Here is an 18,546-nt window from a genome sequence, read left to right on the forward strand (position 1 = left end):
ACTTTAAAAGATCTTACAGTATAAAGTGGTTTAAAAGATCTTACAGTATAAAAGTAGCAGACGTTACTTCTACTTTGAATTTGATCTCTTCATATTTTTAATGGGAAACTGTATTAGAATTAAATGCATATTAATTATGAGCTAACTTGACAGTATGCAAAACTTTTTGAAAATTTAGCTTTTCTTGAGAATTTAAAATAAGAAAATGTAATTCCATCAAGATCTAGCTACTGAGCGTCTGCTAGGTGCCCTGACTTGGGTTAGATATTAGGTGACAACAGCAGTTCACATTTCCCACTCTGGTCTGCCCTTTTGTGGACATCCTCCCCACCACGGGAACTGGTGGGATTAGGATTTCTCAGTCTCTGCTCCTACATCTGATAGACTTCCGCCCTTCTAATTAATACCAAGGAAAAAGATCTGTCTACTCCCACACCATGTCCTTTCATTGCGCTGGATCATCCAATAGCTTCTAGGGGAGTGGAATTATATATATTTTTAATATAAAAGATAAAAATTGTTAAATAAAGCCAGAAACGAAGGATAGAATTGCAACCATGAAAAAATGCCAAGTGAAACCAATTTAAGATCATCTGAGGGCTCTACCGATGTTTATGCACGCCTAATTTTAATTTCATTTGACAGAGCCACTTCTACAGTGTCCCAAAGAGCCTGCGAGAACTCTTTATTAGCAGCTCTATCATAAAAATGATTACTTTTAAATAACATCTCTCCACTCACTATTATTGAAATTCTGCCACCTAAACACATTAGGAAAAAGAGAACAAAAGTTTGCCTCTTTGGAAATTATTATAGAGACATTTTTCTTCCTATTAAAATTAAAACTTTATTGCATTAATAGGAATTGCTAATTAGGACACTGGTTATTTTAGCTTGGGCAAGTCCTCATCACTAAAATAAGGATAAAAATTCTTTCCTCACAGGGTTGTGGTAAATATCGCATAAGGTAACATGTGAAAGTACCTTATAAAGTATGCAAATGTCAGGTATTTTTTTCATTTCCCAACTATGTTATAAATTTCTAGAAGACCAGGATTATGTCTTTAATATCCAGACTAAAGATCTTTATATTCTCTTTAGTCTTATTTGAACTTTTATACCTATTTGAACACAAGAGTATTTCATTATATTTGCAATTCATTGTGAAGACTTTTCAGTAATGCAGACTAGAATTTCCTTAATTAATTTGAATAAGTTTGCAATAAATTTTAATCCAAATTTTTCAAAATAGTTTGAGATTCTGAAATACGATGTCTGTTAAATAGTGAAGACTTGTAATATGTGATGATTTAATAGTTCAGGCATTCTCTGAAATCAAATTGAGGAAGTAGTAATTATTTACTTCTAGCCAAAATAAACACTAAGAATACAAACCAGCTTATTAACCATAATCTACATTAAATAAAAGGTGATACATATGCATTATTTCCCACCCTCTAAAACAACCTGGTTAACATTTGGTCCATCTATACTCTGAAACACGATGACAACACTTCAGTGAAATCAAGAGAAATAGATAAATCCCGGGTCAGACTCAACAATATTAGTATCAGGCTTACCATTAAACAAATGAAGTGTTAATATCAGCTACTTTTCAACAGAGTAATAAACTTTCATTCTCTGAAGTAATAAATCCTGAAGCAAACGCTTGCATTAAGCAAAAAGGACAGTCTCTCCCAGATTTGAATTTCACAGAATGCGAAATGTAAATGTTATTGCTCCACACTGTGACAGAAAAATTTTCAGTGTACTAACATCTCATTCATTTAAAAAACATTCCAGAAGCTTTAAAGGCTGCTGGTCAAACTCATATTTTTTAACTCCCAGGATATCACATCCAGACACACTGCAAAAGTCTAACTCACTGCTTGTGAGACAGAACACGAGTGATCCTTGTCCTCACTCTCACGCTTCCAGCAAGACACCGAACAAATCTTAACTCTAGAAGCTTCTGCTCAAACTCTTGCTTAAATGGTCTGACTTTTTTCTAATTCGATTTTGTTATGGAAGAGTACAAAAAAAAGTCCCAAACAACAGTCCAAACCTTTTGCTCAGGAAATTATGAAATAGGATCTCCCAAGTGGGGTAAATTGGTACACAAGAGCACCAAACACAGAATCGAAAGAACAAAGATCACTATTTTTGTCAGCGTGAAAAAAAAGGGAGATTCTGGATTCAAGACTAGCACATCATTTCATGTGGCAGCAGAATGCCTGGGATGTTAACAAAGGCTCCTGAAAGGCTTAGCAGTTTATGAATGTCTTTTGCTTAGCTAGATTTACCATTTCTAAACACAATGGTACTTACTAGCATTCTTTTTAGCAAATATAAATGTGCAGTCATAATCAATTTTAATTTTTTTCCAGTTTTAGATGTAATATTCTGGTGATTTAATCAAAGGAACTTTTTCAAAAATGAATTTCCCTTCACACTTTTTACTTGGCATTTTCATATCCAAGTAAAATATTAGTTACATTAGCAAATCACTAGGCTAGAATTCTGTTGATAGAGGTTACATTTTTGTGAAATATCTTTTCTCTATTCTAATTTGCATAATTCTCATGAAGCCTATTGGGGGGCAGAGTGAGAGAAATAGGTTACTAAAAGTGCTCACCTGTCAAACATTAAACACAGAGAGCAAAAGCTGACCTTATGGCATAGAATCCTTGAATGGAAGTGGAAGCATGCTTTAAGGAAAACGCACGCCCTAGATGTTTATGGTAAACCCAGGGTAGAAAGGATAAGCTATTTTTCTTATGTCCGAGACCTAAAATCTCTCTAAGTTTAAATTAATATGATGAGTTCCATTCTGAAATCTCACATAGTACGACCGTGTCCACCGATAATAAGCAGCCCTGTGAGCCCAATGATCTGACCCCAGGGGCTAGCTTTGAATTAAGACCAGGTAGGGTACTGCTCCCCTCAACCCTAAATTGCTTTTTCTGAATCCAATATTACTAAGACTGTGGATAATCAAAGGAATTTGGGAGTATGTTTTTGATAAGTTTTTCCAACGGCTGACAGGATTTAAGTTTTTCTTAGTGCTATTATCTTCTGGATTTTAGAATTCCACTGAGAAGCAATCCCACAAGGAGAATCTTTCCTGTAGTATGGCTAGAATACTTCCTCAGTGGCAATTCTCCAACTCTGTGATGCAATTTTTGTTAATTCTACTGATGGTTCATTCTAAGCCAGAGAGGTAATGGAGTAAAACTGAATGGCTCATATGCATTTCATTCTGTAATAAAAGCCTAATCTTGAGGTTAAAAGGAAGCAATTAGAGAGAGAACAGATATACAAAGAGTCATTCTAATCACCAGACACCTCCACACCCAGAGCAGGTCTAACTAGGCACCTATCCACTCTGAACAGTGCCAAACCACGAACCTGGTGGGGTCAGTGACGGTCTGGGAGAATTAGGGGGACAGAAGGGACAAGGCAACTCTGTTCTGCCCTTTGACCCCAGGTCCACTGCAGGTCTTCGTGGTACACTCTCCCCTCAAAGTATGCTCTTCTCTCCATTCAGGGCCGCTGGCTCCCTTTTGGCTCAGCATGTGAACTAGTTGACAAATGAGCATTTAAAATAAACTATTTTCCCCACTTAAAGTGATATACAAAATAGGGCAGGGAAAAAAAGGAAGTATCTATCTAAACTGTAACTTCTGTAACAGAATTCCACCCTAGTGTTTTACTGATATGATTAATATTTAACTTGGATAAGAAAATGCCAGCATATTAAAGTACACGATGTGATTTAATTTTCATGATTTTCCCCTCACATTTGCTGAGTCCCTGGCATATCATATCTAATTAAAAGCTGGAGAAAAAGATTAGAAACAATTCGGATCCCACATTTTTATTTTGAAAAATCCTGAAAATGCTAATCAATTCCATTGTGTTTTAGAAATACTAAGGCCAGCTAGACTAAAATGACATTCATAGATGGTTCAGCCTTTCAGAAGCCTTTGTTAACATCCCAGGCACTCTACGGCCACGTGAAATGATGTGCTAGTCTTGAATCAAGAATCTCCCTTTTTCTTCAGGCTGACATATAATGAACTGAGGCTGACATAAATAATGATCTTTGTTCTCTCAGTTTGAGTCCTGGTGTTGGGCACTCTTTTGCACCATTTACTTTCGTTGGGAGAATCCGTTCCATAATCCACGGATTGACACAGGGTAAAACCTTGCAGAAGACCTTCAAACCACAGTGAAGAACACCTTTTACACTCCTGTTTTTTGGTTTTTTTTGTAACTTTCATCAATACTGGGCTAAGATAAAGAAATTCTTGAAAAATAATCTTTAAAAAATTTCTATTTGCCAAAAGGGTATTTACCAAACTGTCACACTTCAGGGATAACTTCACTGCACTTCCCACCCTCTTTTCAGGGAATCAGCAGAATATTTTAGACTATTATCTTGCTCGTTTTTGGCATTCCCTCTATTTAGAATCACCTCTCCCCGTCCCCCATCCCTGCAAATCCTACCCATTCTTCAAGGCCTGATTCAAATGGTACTGCTCCTCAATTCCTCTAACTCAGTGGTTCTTAGCCAGGAGACATTTTGGCCCCCAGGAGGCATTTAACAATGTCTGGAGATATTTCTGTTCATCATAACTGGGGGGCAAGGGGAATGCTACTGGCCTCTAGTGGGTAGAGGCCAGGGATGCTGCTAATCATCCTACAATGCACAGGACAGCTCCACAACAAGGAGCCCAGAATATTGAGAAACTTGCTCTGACTGGATGTGGTCTTTCCTTTCCCTGAACCCCCACAGCACTGTGATTTACTTCTTTTATAGTATTATGAGATTATTAACAAAACACCCATCCTTCTCAACAACAGTATACCAAAACAGCCAAGTGTCAATTATGTACACCAATACAGAGGAGCTATGATGTAGTTAATACAACCAAAACACAGCTGCAACACTGACCCGGGTTTCTAGGATACTGCTGCTGCGCAGTAAAAGAAGTCCTTCAAAGCACTTGATGGCAGGCTCCTCAGGTCAGTAAGGAAACCAGCCACGAAAGCAGCACATAAAGAATCTGGCCTTGCTTCCAAGCTTACACTAAGATCACTGCCAGTGGGAGGGGGAAAGCCGAGGAAACCATCCTAGGAGCCATGCAAATAAACAGGTGTTGGGCAAGAGACTGGTGACCCAAATTGAAGGGTGCTAAGAAATACATGTGAGAAATTATCAGAAGCAATTCTTAGAGTATTAATAAATTTTCCCTTTCAATTAAGAGCTACCAATTTACAGTAATCACAGACTTCTGACTTATTTGAGTCTTATTATTGCTAACTTGGACAAGGGACTCTTCTAAATATTAAGGTCAAACATTTCTCAAATCACCTTTACTTGCAGTTTTATCTTCGGTCTAGATCTATCACTGACAGACTTCAGAGCTCCATGACTCAAGCTACAGGATTCAGAATCCATCACCTACTTTTTTAGATAAATAGTAAGCACAACCACAAACGTTACAGGCCTCAGATTACAGATTCTCAAACACATCAGTTTCATCTTATTTGACGTCAGGAAAAAAAAATCCCTGTAGATAGGGTGCTTTATTCTAAAAGATCTTGGTCAGGGAACTCCCTTTAATATTTTCAGAAATTCAGCTGATTAGATATTTTATTTCAAGGCTCATACCTTCAATTGCATATTCTGCTTACCAAAATAAAAACCAAACAAAAAACTACACAGGTAATTTGACCCATTATTATAAAAAATGAGCAATCATTGGTATTAATATTTTCTGATTTTCAGTACATTACTTAACAAAAAATATAAACATAGTTGGCTTGAGATATAAAAAAAAAAATCTATTTATTCATTCCTGTAGGTAACCAAATGGATTACAAGTAATTAAATCACAAAAGTTGCACAATGAAATAAACTCAGAAATAACTCAGAATAAGAAAGACTTAAAAATAGCTTTAGAAATTATCCATTTTTCAATTTGACTGAGACATTTGGCCCTCTACATGTATGAGATCAATTTTATTCTGTTTACTTCCTATAGATGTCTACATTAATGATGGAAAGAAAACTGGGAACATTTCGTGGGAGCCAGTTTCTTGTGTGTGTGTGTGTATGTGTGTGTGTGTGAGGAAGATTGGCCCTGAGCTAATATCTGTGCCAATCTTCCTCTATTTTGTATGTGGGACACCACCACAGCATGGCTTGATGAACCACTGATGTGCAGGTCCACACTCGGGATCCGAACCCATGAACCCTGGGCCACCAAAGCAGAGCGTGCAAACTTCACCACCATGCCACTGGGCCAGCCCCTGGTTAATTTTTTATGAAGATGATAAAACTAACGTGTACACTTATGTCACTTGTCTAGTTAAAAGTGTCAGACAGAAACAGAGCATAATGGTAAAGATGCAATCACCACACAGAACTTGGTCAAATATGAAGCTGGCTTAAAATTTAAGAGAGACTGTGGAAGCAAGAACATGGGACTCAATCACCTACTTATATGCAAGAACATACGCCTGTTCCTGCCTCAAAAGACTATACGCAAGTGCGACGCCATCAACAAAACATATGCTGGACTACAGTCTGAACAGTGACATTATAAGATAACAGCTGTAGCTAGGTATAAGAAAATAAATGGGTTTTCATCATATTCTGGTATGCTAAAAAGCTGATGAGTGAAAGCATTTTGAATAAAGCACTGTTGTTATCCTTCATTTTCAAAGATGACACTATCTGACAAGAGATCTTGTCTGAAAAGATAAATTAGGGACCATTAGTCTTTTCTCCAGGGAGCACATACAAAGCCAGACCTTTGACTGGGAATCATCGCTGCGATGTGAAATGCCTGTTGCCATTTGCAACACTGCCTCCTAGACTTGAGGTCCGTCTTGGCTCAAAACAATCAATTCCGTTCCTGATACCGTCAGGCTAGTGTGGAATTTGCTGTGGCTTCAGGCATCCAGAATATTGGTTGTTTTATCTTATTATCTAAGTGTTACTAAGTGACAGTATCTGCCCAATTATAATCTAGATTAAAAGATCATGATATGAATAAAATAATCTCATTTTAAATGCTCAGTTTTACATAATCTTACTTTTTCAAAAACTCATTCATTTAAAAATCTTTTATTAAATTATCATTTAACTCAATGAAAGGTTTGAAGCTTTTGTTATTGTTAAGTCCGTTATTTATTAAACCGAATAGAAATGTTTCCTGGGCACTTGGGATTGTCCCTTCTAACACACCGCAGATGATTTTAACAGATTCTCATTTGGGTCATATATTCATAAGGAAGTCAAGGCACTATAATTTGTTACTATCAGAGGTCACTTAAGTCCCTCAAGTGCAAGGTCCAGATGAACTCGATTAAATAGTCGTCCTGTTAAATCAAGCACTTGGGTGATTAGTAAACTGATGATTTTAATTATAGTAGCTCTCTAGCCCAAGATAGAAAAGCAGAGAAAACACAGAACTAATCATCTTCTGAAATCATTGTTGAATGCTCTCCTGTGCACGTTGGACACTGAATCACCATAACAGGGAAAAGGAGGATTATCCCCTAACTCAGCCCACCCCAAAAGAATGCTATCAGTCAAGGAGAGAGAAGAACAGTAATTCACTTTAAAAAATAAATCTTGTCGATGGGAATACAGGCAATTTCTTACCTTCCTTTTGCTTATCCGTATTTTTTTGATTTTCCACGCTGAATGTTGAGTATTTTGGGCTAAGGGAAATGTTATTTTAAAAATAAAGTAAGAAATTTAAGGTAGCTTAATGTGTACTGATATTGACCAGTTTTGTGTCATACTTGGTGGAAAGCAAAACACTCTCTGGCTCATAAAGTTCCATCAACAACTAACCTGCTCGGTATGGCCATGATTGAGGTTATCTTTTTTACTGGACGACGCAAGTTGTACAACACTGATCTTGCTTCTCCGGCAGGGATGAATAGTTCATTTGCCTGACGATCTCAGCAAAAAGTTCATCCACCATTGATTTACTTTTTGCCGATGTCTCCATGAAAGGACAGCCCCATTCTTGAGCCAGAGCTCTGCCTTCTGAAGACATAACCTCTCTTTCTGGTTCCAGATCCACTTTATTTCCTACTAGGATTAGTGGGACTTTTTCATATCTCTTCACTCTGACAATCTGATCTCTCATTGGCTTGATATCCTGTCCAAACAATCACAAAGAGAAAGAAAAACATTATGCTGTTTGCATAACCACAACAGAAGTATTACCATCTCACAAGAAGTCATCCTCAATGAGTACAGAAAGCTGAATCCAAAATAAAACCACACAGCCAAATAGGGAAGACATCATTTTCTCCATTGAAGTCGGAACTAGACCATTTCCACAGACTACCTCTGCAGGGTTTCTGTCAAGAATCTCAAATGTAGGTTGCACACTAACCTTAGGACTCATTGAATCATTTCTTTCCCCTAGTCTATACTGATTTTAAAAGCAAGTTCCCAAATACGATGAATCCATTCGTACATAAGGGTTGTGGCCATCTCCTTTAACCTGCTGGCTTGTCACCACTCCTTGTGACACCTGTTATCCTAGCACAGGATTGCGGCATCTACGCATTCCGGGCATCTATGCATTCCTGGCATCTATGCATTCCTAGCCATTCAGCAGGAGCGCTCGAGGGAAAGGGTTTGAGGTGGGAACAAAAACACTGTGCTGTGCCTAGAAGACCAAAGTTAAAAACAGATTCATACACTTCAATGTTTCATTTTAAATGTAATGGTACATCTTTATCTCAGTAAAATCAAACACCTTAAAATACACTTAAATACCCTAGAAACTATTGTAACAGGGAGCAGCTCCTGGGAGGGACAATGTATACTTTTCTTTGCCTGCGTTCAGTTTTACAATTTGGATTTTCTCCCGAGTGTATTACTTTTTCTAAGTAATTACAATTCATTACAAAAGATAAGAGCCTTAGCAATTCTCTATTAGCATCAACTCTGGGGGAGGGGAGTACTGATTTAAGACAGTACTATAGATTTAATCGTAACATTAAAATTTTTAAAAATGTTTGATAACTTAAGAGGTTTGACTTAAATATAAACCCTGTTTAATTTGAAGAGTGACAGTAAGCAGAATATGCACAAGCAGGATGAAGGAAAAACGGGAGTGCAGAAATTTACAAAAACATAGTTATTTGATATTTGCAACATTCTTTTACATCATGTATCAATTCAGTTTTCTAGGTTAAGCTTCTTTTCCCTGTGTCCTTATGGAAACACAGGTTCAGCGGAGAATCTAAATTTATGGCATTGGGGCTTCAAAGAGTTTAAGCCTCTGTTGAAATAATGGCAGTTTTTCACTCCCTATTTATGTCTAGAACAGAAGTAGATATAATGGAAATCTTATGAAAAACCTTTCAAAAGACTTTCAGCCTCAAGAGAGTCAGCTAATAGAATAAGAGATCTCTGGAGGAGCCTTTAGAAAGAAAATGCCTGTCAAAGAGAACCTTTAGGACTCTGGGACTTTCTGGGGGAAAATGCTTTCATGATACTATTGCTTTGGAATTTCAGCCTACATAAAACGAACTTCAGTTTGCTCACAATAACTTTGATTCATTTACTCAGAGCTTATTATCTTTAAAAGAAAAAAAAAATCCTGAAGTTGCTTCATCAAGTTACTGGAAAAGTTCACTGTAGTACTTTAATTTAAAATAGTAAAAAAAAAAAAGTGGAATTAGCACATTGGATTGGCTAAAGCACTTAATGTCTCTTAAGTAAGCAACATTAAGTGCATACCTTTAAATGCAGAAAAAATATCCATTTCCTAAATCAATGGAGGTCAATATAATGGGTCAATATGAGGTTATTTATTTTCAAGGAATAAATAGCAACGTTTATTGCCTCTCTTAAAATAATGTTAAACCTTCAGTCTGTCTCCCAATGAAGGACAGGACAGCTTTTCCAAAGAAACTGGACCACCTCCAGTTTGGCCACCCAGCCGGGGTTAGAAATCGGCGCTTGCTCAATGTTCCCAGATCCTCATATTTTCTATAAAAATAGCCAATGTTATCAGAAACAATTTGGATCAACTGAAGAAAAGGAGAAGCATTCTAAATTTTTGCTGGTTCTTAACTCTAGGTACTAGTCTTTTCAACTCACAACTTTTCCTTCACCCGCCCCAAGCAAGTAAGTAAAATGCCCAGAAGGCAGGTCTTGAGTTCTTCACGGTGCAGCACTCAGATTTATGAATCTGGCTGAGAAACTTGGGTGAGAACAGAGAGGGGGAGGAGGAACAAGCAGACACAGAGGAGTTGTCTGTGCAACAGCTAATCGGCTCCAAATCACTGTCCTTCCAAAGTGCTCTATTTACCCGACGTTATCTGTTAAATATCGTTTTGTTGAGTACATTAATCGATACTTGTTGAATTGAACAAGCAACTTCAGAAGGTTCTAGTCCAGGCTAAATAGACACAGACTGACCTATTTCTTTTTCACTTTTCTCTGACTTAAAAATAACTTTAAAATATTTGTTGACGGTTGTGACTTCAGTACTCTCTATAGAAACCACCCGATACTTTTCCGTGCCAGGAGTAACCTCAAAAATGCACCATGTCTAACTTTCAGAAGCAAAACATAGTCATTAACGCACGGCTCAGGCAAACCAGAAGTAAACGTCGGATTACCACACCCCTTTCTAACAAATTACAAGACTTGGTTCGGTTACCTGAAAAGACTGCTGATTAACCAGACTATAAACCAGGATGAAACCTTGGCCGTTTTTGATGTAGAGATCTCTCATGGAAGCAAACTGCTCAGTTCCTGCGGTGTCCAGAATTTCCAGCACGGAGGGGGAAGAGTCCACTTCGATCTCTTTGCGGTAGAAATCTTCAATGGTGGGGTCATATTTCTCAATGAAAGTCCCGGTGACAAACTGCACAGTAAGGGCGGATTTGCCAACCCCGCCGCTCCCTAACACCACTACCTTGTATTCCCTCATGAGGCTCACCTTCACCGACTCCTACCCGAGGGAGGGAAGAGCACACCCGCTCGCTGCAGCGGCCGGGAGGCGGAAGGTGGGCGGAAATGGGCGAAGCGGGGAGGGATCGCGGAGCAGCCGGCGAGGGCCCGGCGGGGAAGAAGAGGAAGTTGCGGCGGGGGAGGGGAAGAGCGGAGAGTCGGCGGGGTGGGGAGGCGCCGCGATGCCCTTCCTATAGGAGCCCAGGCCCGGGCGGGGGGCGCGGGGAGGAGGGCGCCGCGCCGCTCAGCGAGGGGGGGAGGCGAGACGCGCCCCCGGAGGGAGGGGGGCGCAGCGCGGGGCCCGCGGGCTGCCCGGCGCCCCTCCCCCGCCGTGCACACAAAGGGGCCCCGGGACCCCGCTTCCTGCTCGGGACGCCGAGCCGGCCCAGGCCTGCGGGCTCCGCTCCAGTCGCTGCCGCCCGGGCGGGGCTCTGCGCCGCGGCTGCCGCGGGCGTCGTCCGGCCTGTGAGGGGCGAGAGGGGCGCACGTTAGCCGCCGGCCCCCCGCCCCCACCGAGCGGCCCCGGCCGCGCCGCCCCCCGCTCCCACCTGGACCAGGCCGCCGCCCCCGCCCGGCCGCCGGGAGGCCGTCACGCCAAGGCCATGGCCAGCCGCCGCTCCGCCGTCTCAGCGCCGCGCTCGCACAGGGGAAGGGGCGGGGGCCGGCCGGCGGCGGCGGCCGCTGGCGCTGCGGGCGAACCTACCTATTTTTTGCCTCACCCACCCCCCCACCCCCCCAGCACACACCCGGAAGGGTTTCTCTGACACACTGGCTGAGGTGCCCCAGTTCCCCGAGACTGGACGCGATCACTTCCGGTGGGGAAAGTCCCACCTCTTGGGGGTGAGCCGGGTGGTGCGGGGCCGCGCCCTGCTGAGCGAGACGGCGGCGGACGGTGGCTGCGGACGGCTTCGGGTCCGGCCGACGGCCTTGGCTGAGGGCCTGTCTGCGAGCCGCCGGCGTCCTTCCTCTCCCCGCCCGCCCGCCAGCCCCACCCCCAAACCTCCGAAACCCCCCCTCGTCTCAGGCGCCCCCAGCCCGGCCGAGGACTCGATCCGCTCGTTGGCCGGTGCAGCACCGCCAGCAATAATCTAACGACCGGGAGAACGCCAGACATTCCTGGACTAGAAGAGGCAGGGAAAATAAAACAGCCAAGAAAGTTTATTCTCTTTGTTGGTATTTCTTCCACTTTATATTTTTCTAGGAGACGCGTGCAAACTACCCTCACACTTTCCTATCGCTCTGATTTCCTACGTGGCGTGTTTTACTTAGCTGTCCCCAACAAATAATTAAACACACACACAGTACTTTTATCATCTGGCAAATCTGCCTTGCCTCCACCAGCAAATGCCAAAGTCACTCCTTTTCTTTCTTAACAGGATTAGAAAAAGACCCTGAGGTACTCTAACTCAGCTTTGCCCCTATTGGATTCCGACAATTACACAGCAGGAAAGGTGACTGACATTCAGGGAGGCGTTGATTGGACATTGTTTAGGCCTGCAGACCAACCTCCTCCAGTCTTTCATTATCTGCATGCACAGCAATTTGCATGGCTGGCTCCTCCACTTTAAAGTTTGTTTTCACAGCCATCCTTCACAGTCATTGAAATTCAAAAGCAAAGGACTCTAGTGTTAAACACTAAGCTTCTATTTTTAGATAAAATTGCTACTTCTTACATATCTTTCCCTCTGCTAACTTTCTATTTGTAAACTTTGTGTCAGATCCACAGGGCCCTAGGGCGAGACGGCTAGGTTATATTTTAGGCACGTCACTGCCTTTTTGATGCAGGTACGCACCCAGAAACCTGAGAGACTCCGTGGCCAGTCGAGTTAAATTTACTCCCAATTCCCTTACTTGCAATCCCTAATGGCCAGACTATGTAAAAAGAGATTTATTACCAAACCCAAATTGTTAGACATTAGAAAACAGGAAAATCAAGGTAGTGTGAAGTTCCACTGTGTCTCTCTCTCCCTGAGTATTCCCCAATGTCACTTACAGTATCCGAAGGACAGTTTAGTTCAGCTTCTCCTCGGCCTAGGGCTGGTGCAATCTGTCCAGCGAAATCCCCAGCTCTGGCTCCAGCTGGCCCGAGTCCCGCCTGATATTTGAGGCACTGCCCTCTGCTGGAAGAGGTTTGGTCTATGAGTTATGAGTCTCCCCATAGGTCACTGCTCCTTCCACACGTGCTGTTGCCCGATTTGGAGCGCTGCTGCCCATCTCCCTGTCTAGCTGTCTCCAGACTGTCTGATGGAATCTACAGCCCTGCACGAGCCCTGCTTGTAACTGACTCGGGAAATTCCTCTTCTGATCCAGCAATCAGTGTTGAGCAATTGTAGCAAGTCTCTGCTCTATTACTAAACTATCAAAATAGGGAGCTCTGCTTTTTGAGGTCGTCCCACCTGTTGGCAACTCCTATCTCTCCGAACGTGTTGGCCAAAGTGTTTTGGGGAGAGCTCTTCGGTTCTCCACACAGTGAAACGCACTCTCCCCTCGGTGCAGAGTCCTCTTGGGTCGCTCTCATTAACTACACGGTTGACAAATGTCACACTCAGTCTGAAGATCCTTCTAAACTTTCTTAGGTAGGGGATTCGTTACAGCAGCCTTTAGGAAAAAAAAACTGGAAGTACCTTAAATGTCCTTCAGTAGACGATTTAAAAAATAAGGTGTGTGTACATTCACAAACTGGGATACTCTGCAGTTACTAAGAGAAAAGGAGATTTGTAAGAGCTGATATGAAAAGATGGCCAAGATATACTGTAAAGCTGAAGAAAAGCAACATAACTGAACAAATATATAGTTGCTCCCATTTACGTAAAATATGTGGGAGTGTGCAATACATAGTTATATAGCCATTAAAACCTGAAACAAAGTCATGAATTATCAGTGAGGGGTATTATGAGAGGAATTTCATTTCTCCATATCAGTTTAATTTTTTTTAAGATTTTATTTTTTCCTTTTTCTCCCCAAAGCCCCCCAGTACCTAGTTGTATATTCTTTGTTGTGGGTCCTTCTAGTTGTGGCATGTGGGACGCTGCCTCAGCGTGGTTTGATGAGCAGTGCCATGTCCGCGCCCAGGATTCGAACCAACAAAACACTGGGCCGCCTGCAGCGGAGCGCGGGAACTTAATCACTCGGCCACGGGGCCAGCCCCTCAGTTTAATTTTTAAACAATGATCAGATATTATTGGGAAAAGGAGGAATAAATATAATTTCATAATATTTTTAAAGGAGAAAAAAAGAAAGGTGTTCATCATTTCCTCAAAAAACAATCTCCTGACTGTCTAGGGGTCAGAGGACAGGTCTAGCCAATTTAAATAAACTCCTTTCCCCGCCCTGTCCTGACCCCCTCAAACATCTCTATACTTAGAAAAGTATTTTCCCGTCTATTATCTCATTAGACTCCAGTTGTTAGCCAGTTTCCTTTCCATAGGCAATGGGAGTATAAAGAGCAATTAGGAGAGCACAGCCTGGCCGTCGGCCGTCGAGAGCTAAGGGCTCAGAACTGAGGCCGACAGGCATTGACGCTGCAGCCCCCCACCTCCTAGCTGGGGACCTCAAGCAAGTGGTTTCACCTGTCTGAGCCCCCCACTCCTCACCTGTCAAGTGGAGCTAGTGATTAATGTGAGAAAATAGTGAAGTATTACATGTAAAATACTTAGCACAGTCCCTCGCTCGTCATGTATCTTCAATAAATGCTAGCTATTTGGTTTTTACTTAAAAAATTTAATAAAGCGTTACTTTTAAAAAATCAGCGAACATAGAAAAACACAACTTAAAAAGCCCAAATATCTTCAAATGGCACAAAAATAACTCAGTTACTCTTTCCAAAGGTACTTATTGTTAAAAGCTTCCTGTATTTCCTTTCAGGGAAAAAAATGTTATTTATATGCTAGTATATCTATCAAATCATCTTTTATATGTATTTTTTAAATTACTACCAAAGTAATTCCATTATACACACCATTCTGCATCTAGCTTTTTTCACTTACTATATCTTGGTGATTTTTCTATTTCAGAACATGTAGATCTACTTAGTGATTTTTAACGGCTAAGCCATGATTTACGTAACTAATTCCCTATTGAAGACCACTGGTTGCTTCTAGTTCTTTATACCGAACATCTTCCACATACATCTTTGCCGGCTCCGCTTTAGGGTGAATTTCTAGTAGCTCAATAATTGAAACAAAGGGTAGTTGCATTTACAATCTTTCTAGTACATATTGCCAAATTGTCCTTCAGAAAGATCCCACCAATTCACATTTCTACCAACACAGTGTGATCTTATCTGTTTCTTTATAACCTCACCCTAAGTATTACTGATTTTAGTATTTCATAGCTATTGTTACTCGCTTTAGGGTATATTCAGGACTAACAAGCGCAGGGTAGCGTTATAGAAGGAATTTGGGCTTCATGGTCCGACAGTCCTTACGTTGCCATTTGCCAGCTAGATCTCCACTCCTCATTTGTAAACTTGGGCGTAATAGCAGTATCTAGCTCATAGGACTCCTTTGAAGAAGAAATGAGACAATCCATTCAAAGCACTTAGCCTTCCAAACATTAACTGCTCAGTAAATGTAAACTGTTCAAATAATAACTTTCCACTCCCAAGGCTCAAAGATGGGGGAGGGTAACTTCTCTAGAGTATGCCCTTGAGATTTAGAACTTTTCCTTTAATACTGTATCAACCTCCGCTCCAAAGTAACTATTGCTTGGGCAATCATTTTCAAGAACACAGCCAATGTTTACTGTGGTGTGAAGAAATCTTAGGCTAGAAACTATATGCAGAATATGTAAGTAACAGGTACAGAATCTGTTTTTTGCAATTAGGTTGGCACAAGTTTAAAGTGCTAAACAGTTTGCTTCAGGCACCAGTTGTTCATTTCTCTTATCCCTCCCTCCCAGTTTATACTCCTTCAGTTTCGATCCCTGGAGCCATTAACTGTTCCGGATGATTTTCCCTCACTTCCACCCTCCAAGTGAGCCCTCTCACCTTCCAGGTCCTGGGAAAAAAAACAAGCCCTGTTCTACCCACGTCCCAGGCGCTTCCCTTCTGTTTGGTTTGAAGGTGCCTCCGAGTTAGCAGAAAGTTGAGTCCGTAGTGTGCTCCGTCTTTGCCTGTGGAAATCTGCAGCAGGGCAGCTCCTCTTCTTATTTGAGTGCTTTCTGAGGCCCCTTCAGATCGGATTGTCCTGGGTTCTTTCCAGCTCCTGCCAGCCTCAATGATTCCAATCTTCCCTTTCAAATCCTGCCTCCAGCCACACCAGCTGTTATTTCTACATGCCAGTCTCTTCAGGCACACAGAACCAATTGTATATCTTTATTATCTTTTTCTCAGTATCAAAAATGTTCTTTGCCAAATTTTTTTTAAAAAAGGTGTAATCCCGCCACCCAGAGAAAATCGCCATTAAATTTTAGTGCCTTTCACAATTTTTTTTCTCTGAGTGAAAAGGTATTTTTTAGACTAAGAATGGGATCATATAATTTTGCAAGCTACGCTTTTCACTTCCTGAAACTTCACGTCTGCATAAAGTGTTAAAAATACTCGTGTACCCCTCATAGCCTGGGTATGCCTTCTTCTCCATAGTTTTAGCTTTTCTACAACCCCAATTTGTATTTAATCACGTTCCACTTTGCCCACCTGGAATCCTTCAGCCAACCAATGACATTTCATAGGAAGGGCCGCTTCCCACTGAGGCGACTACTCTCGCCTGGCCAGGCAAACGCTCCGACAGAGAGACAAAGCTCTTTATTTTCCAGATGTGACAGCTGGGAAAGTTAGTTCCTCAGAACTCAAGGGCCTACTAAATAGGGGTGTACCTAAATGGATCTGAACTCCTTAATCATTTTCCCTCTCCATTTCATTTTTAGTTAGGAAAGCATTTTGTAATCTAAGTACCAAATAAATTTAAGGAATTCATATTAGTAATAATCTTTTTTGTTGTTTATATCTGCATGTTTATTGGCAATTTTAATCCGTTGTATAACCGCATTCTTAATTTACATGCATCTGAATGGCCTGGAGATGTCGTTAAAATACAGATGGCCAGGCCCTACCCTCAGAGTTTCTGATTCTGGAGCGAGGCTGATAATTTGCATTTCTGAGTTCCCAAATGACACTGCTGCTGCTAGTCCAAGGACCACATTTCAAGCACATTGTTCTAAAAAGTGGTAGGAGTTTATATTTGGACCTTCCCTGCTCAGTATTCATTAATTTATCCCCTCACTCATTCATTCATTCAACACACATTGATGAAATTCCCGCCCTATGCCAAGCGCTTTGCTGGATAGTGGGAACAGAAACATGGAGAAGACACAGTGCCCTAAGGAGTTCATGGCCTTTTGAGGAACACAGGCAATTAAATCAATATTTACATTACAGTGTGGCAAGTGCCATGATAGAGACATGGCCCGGGTGCTCTGGGAGACTCAGGAAGGGTATCAGGAAAGGTTTTCGAGGAGGTGATTGGGCTGGAGGCCAGAGGGGCTACAGCCAGATGAAGAAAAGCCTTGTGCAGTAAGCTGAGGGGCTTCACCTTTCCCCTGAAGGCTGTGAGAAGTCGTGGAAGTTGGTTTTACAAAAGTCAGGCAAAGCAAGGGGTTCGGCACCCAGGCCCGGGGTCAAGTACTGGCTGTGCTGCTTGAGTGACCTGGGGCAAGTTGCTTAACCTTCTCCAAGCCTCCCTTTCCTCGTGCGTAAAGGAAAAATAGCATATACCTTAGTTAGGTGTTGTGAAAATCAAGTAAGCGAAAGTAACTAAATGCCTGGCGCATGGTAGGTGTCTTATAAATGGTGATTACGATCAGGTTTGAACTTTAGAAAAGTGAAAGACATGCTTCTCAGATTATTACAATTCATTTGAAATATCAGGCTAGTTCAAATATCAAGGCCATATTTGATGTAGAGGCAAGTTGGATGATTTAATGGTATACTGATAATGATTTGTTGATTACAGGCTATATGCCGGACATTGTGCAAAGTGATTTGCACTTATCATTTAACCTCACACATATCAATAACCTTAAGAGTTAAGTGCTATTATTATTCTTCCCAATTTTACAACGAAGGGTTTAAAGCTCAGAGAAGTTGAGTAACTTGTACAAAGTCACACAGCTCATCAGCAGCAGCGCTTGAATTCAAACTCTGGTCTGTCTGACCCCAGAGCCTATGCTATATTAACCCCCATGTTTCACAACAGTTCTGTTTCTTTGGAGTATAGAGCAGTGAATGGGTGGTAAGACAATGTTCAAAAATTTGGCCTTCATTCTCCTGTTTCTCTAAACTTGAGCAAGGCTGGTTGTTCCTACTGATTTCATATGCCCTCTGAGAACATGCCTCCGTGACCTGCCACGGGCCACTTGACTTTGGGTCTGTGGTACCTGCTGCTGATGCTAAGCTTATCACAATTACCTTCCAAAATGCCCTGGAGCATTTACAACAGGAAACCTCCTGCTCTTGCCAGTGGGACCATATTCAATTCCATCGGAGGAGGCAGGGGGCAAGCTTAATTATTTTTAATACTGTAATTACAAATAGCAGTTATTGT

The 18,546-nt window shown here is 41.6% G+C and overlaps 1 protein-coding gene across 3 annotated transcripts; it reads right to left on the reverse strand.

The window, feature by feature from the left end:
• Window positions 1-7,873: 7,873 nt before the first annotated feature.
• On the reverse strand, window positions 7,874-13,138 carry RAP2C (RAP2C, member of RAS oncogene family). Of its 3 annotated transcripts, none has more exons than XM_044763540.2 (3): window positions 12,999-13,138; window positions 10,713-11,468; window positions 7,874-8,186 (listed from the first exon to the last, which is right to left on the reverse strand). In XM_044763540.2, the coding sequence occupies exons 2-3, from the start codon at window positions 10,983-10,985 to the stop codon at window positions 7,908-7,910; spliced, it is 552 nt and encodes a 183-aa protein (XP_044619475.1). In that variant the 5' UTR covers window positions 10,986-11,468; window positions 12,999-13,138; the 3' UTR covers window positions 7,874-7,907. The 3 variants fall into 3 exon arrangements, with proteins under 3 accessions (XP_044619475.1, XP_044619474.1, XP_070359166.1); XM_044763539.2 differs by lacking the exon at window positions 12,999-13,138 and adding an exon at window positions 11,554-11,735; XM_070503065.1 differs by lacking the exons at window positions 7,874-8,186; window positions 12,999-13,138 and adding an exon at window positions 11,752-12,992 and having other exon boundaries at window positions 10,986-11,468.
• Between the last annotated feature and the right edge of the window lie 5,408 nt (window positions 13,139-18,546).

The sequence above is a fragment of the Equus asinus genome, chromosome X (assembly GCF_041296235.1).
Source record: "Equus asinus isolate D_3611 breed Donkey chromosome X, EquAss-T2T_v2, whole genome shotgun sequence".
NCBI classification, from domain to species: domain Eukaryota; kingdom Metazoa; phylum Chordata; class Mammalia; order Perissodactyla; family Equidae; genus Equus; species Equus asinus.

Coding starts and splice junctions, on each gene's coding strand:
- RAP2C (XM_070503065.1), bottom strand. CDS start 12,119: ATGTCTGGCGTTCTCCCGGTCGTTAGATTATTGCTGGCGGTGCTGCAC. Junction 11,469..11,751: donor TGTCAGAGAAACCCTTCCGG/GTGTGTGCTGGG, acceptor CGCCCCTCACAG/GCCGGACGACGCCCGCGGCA.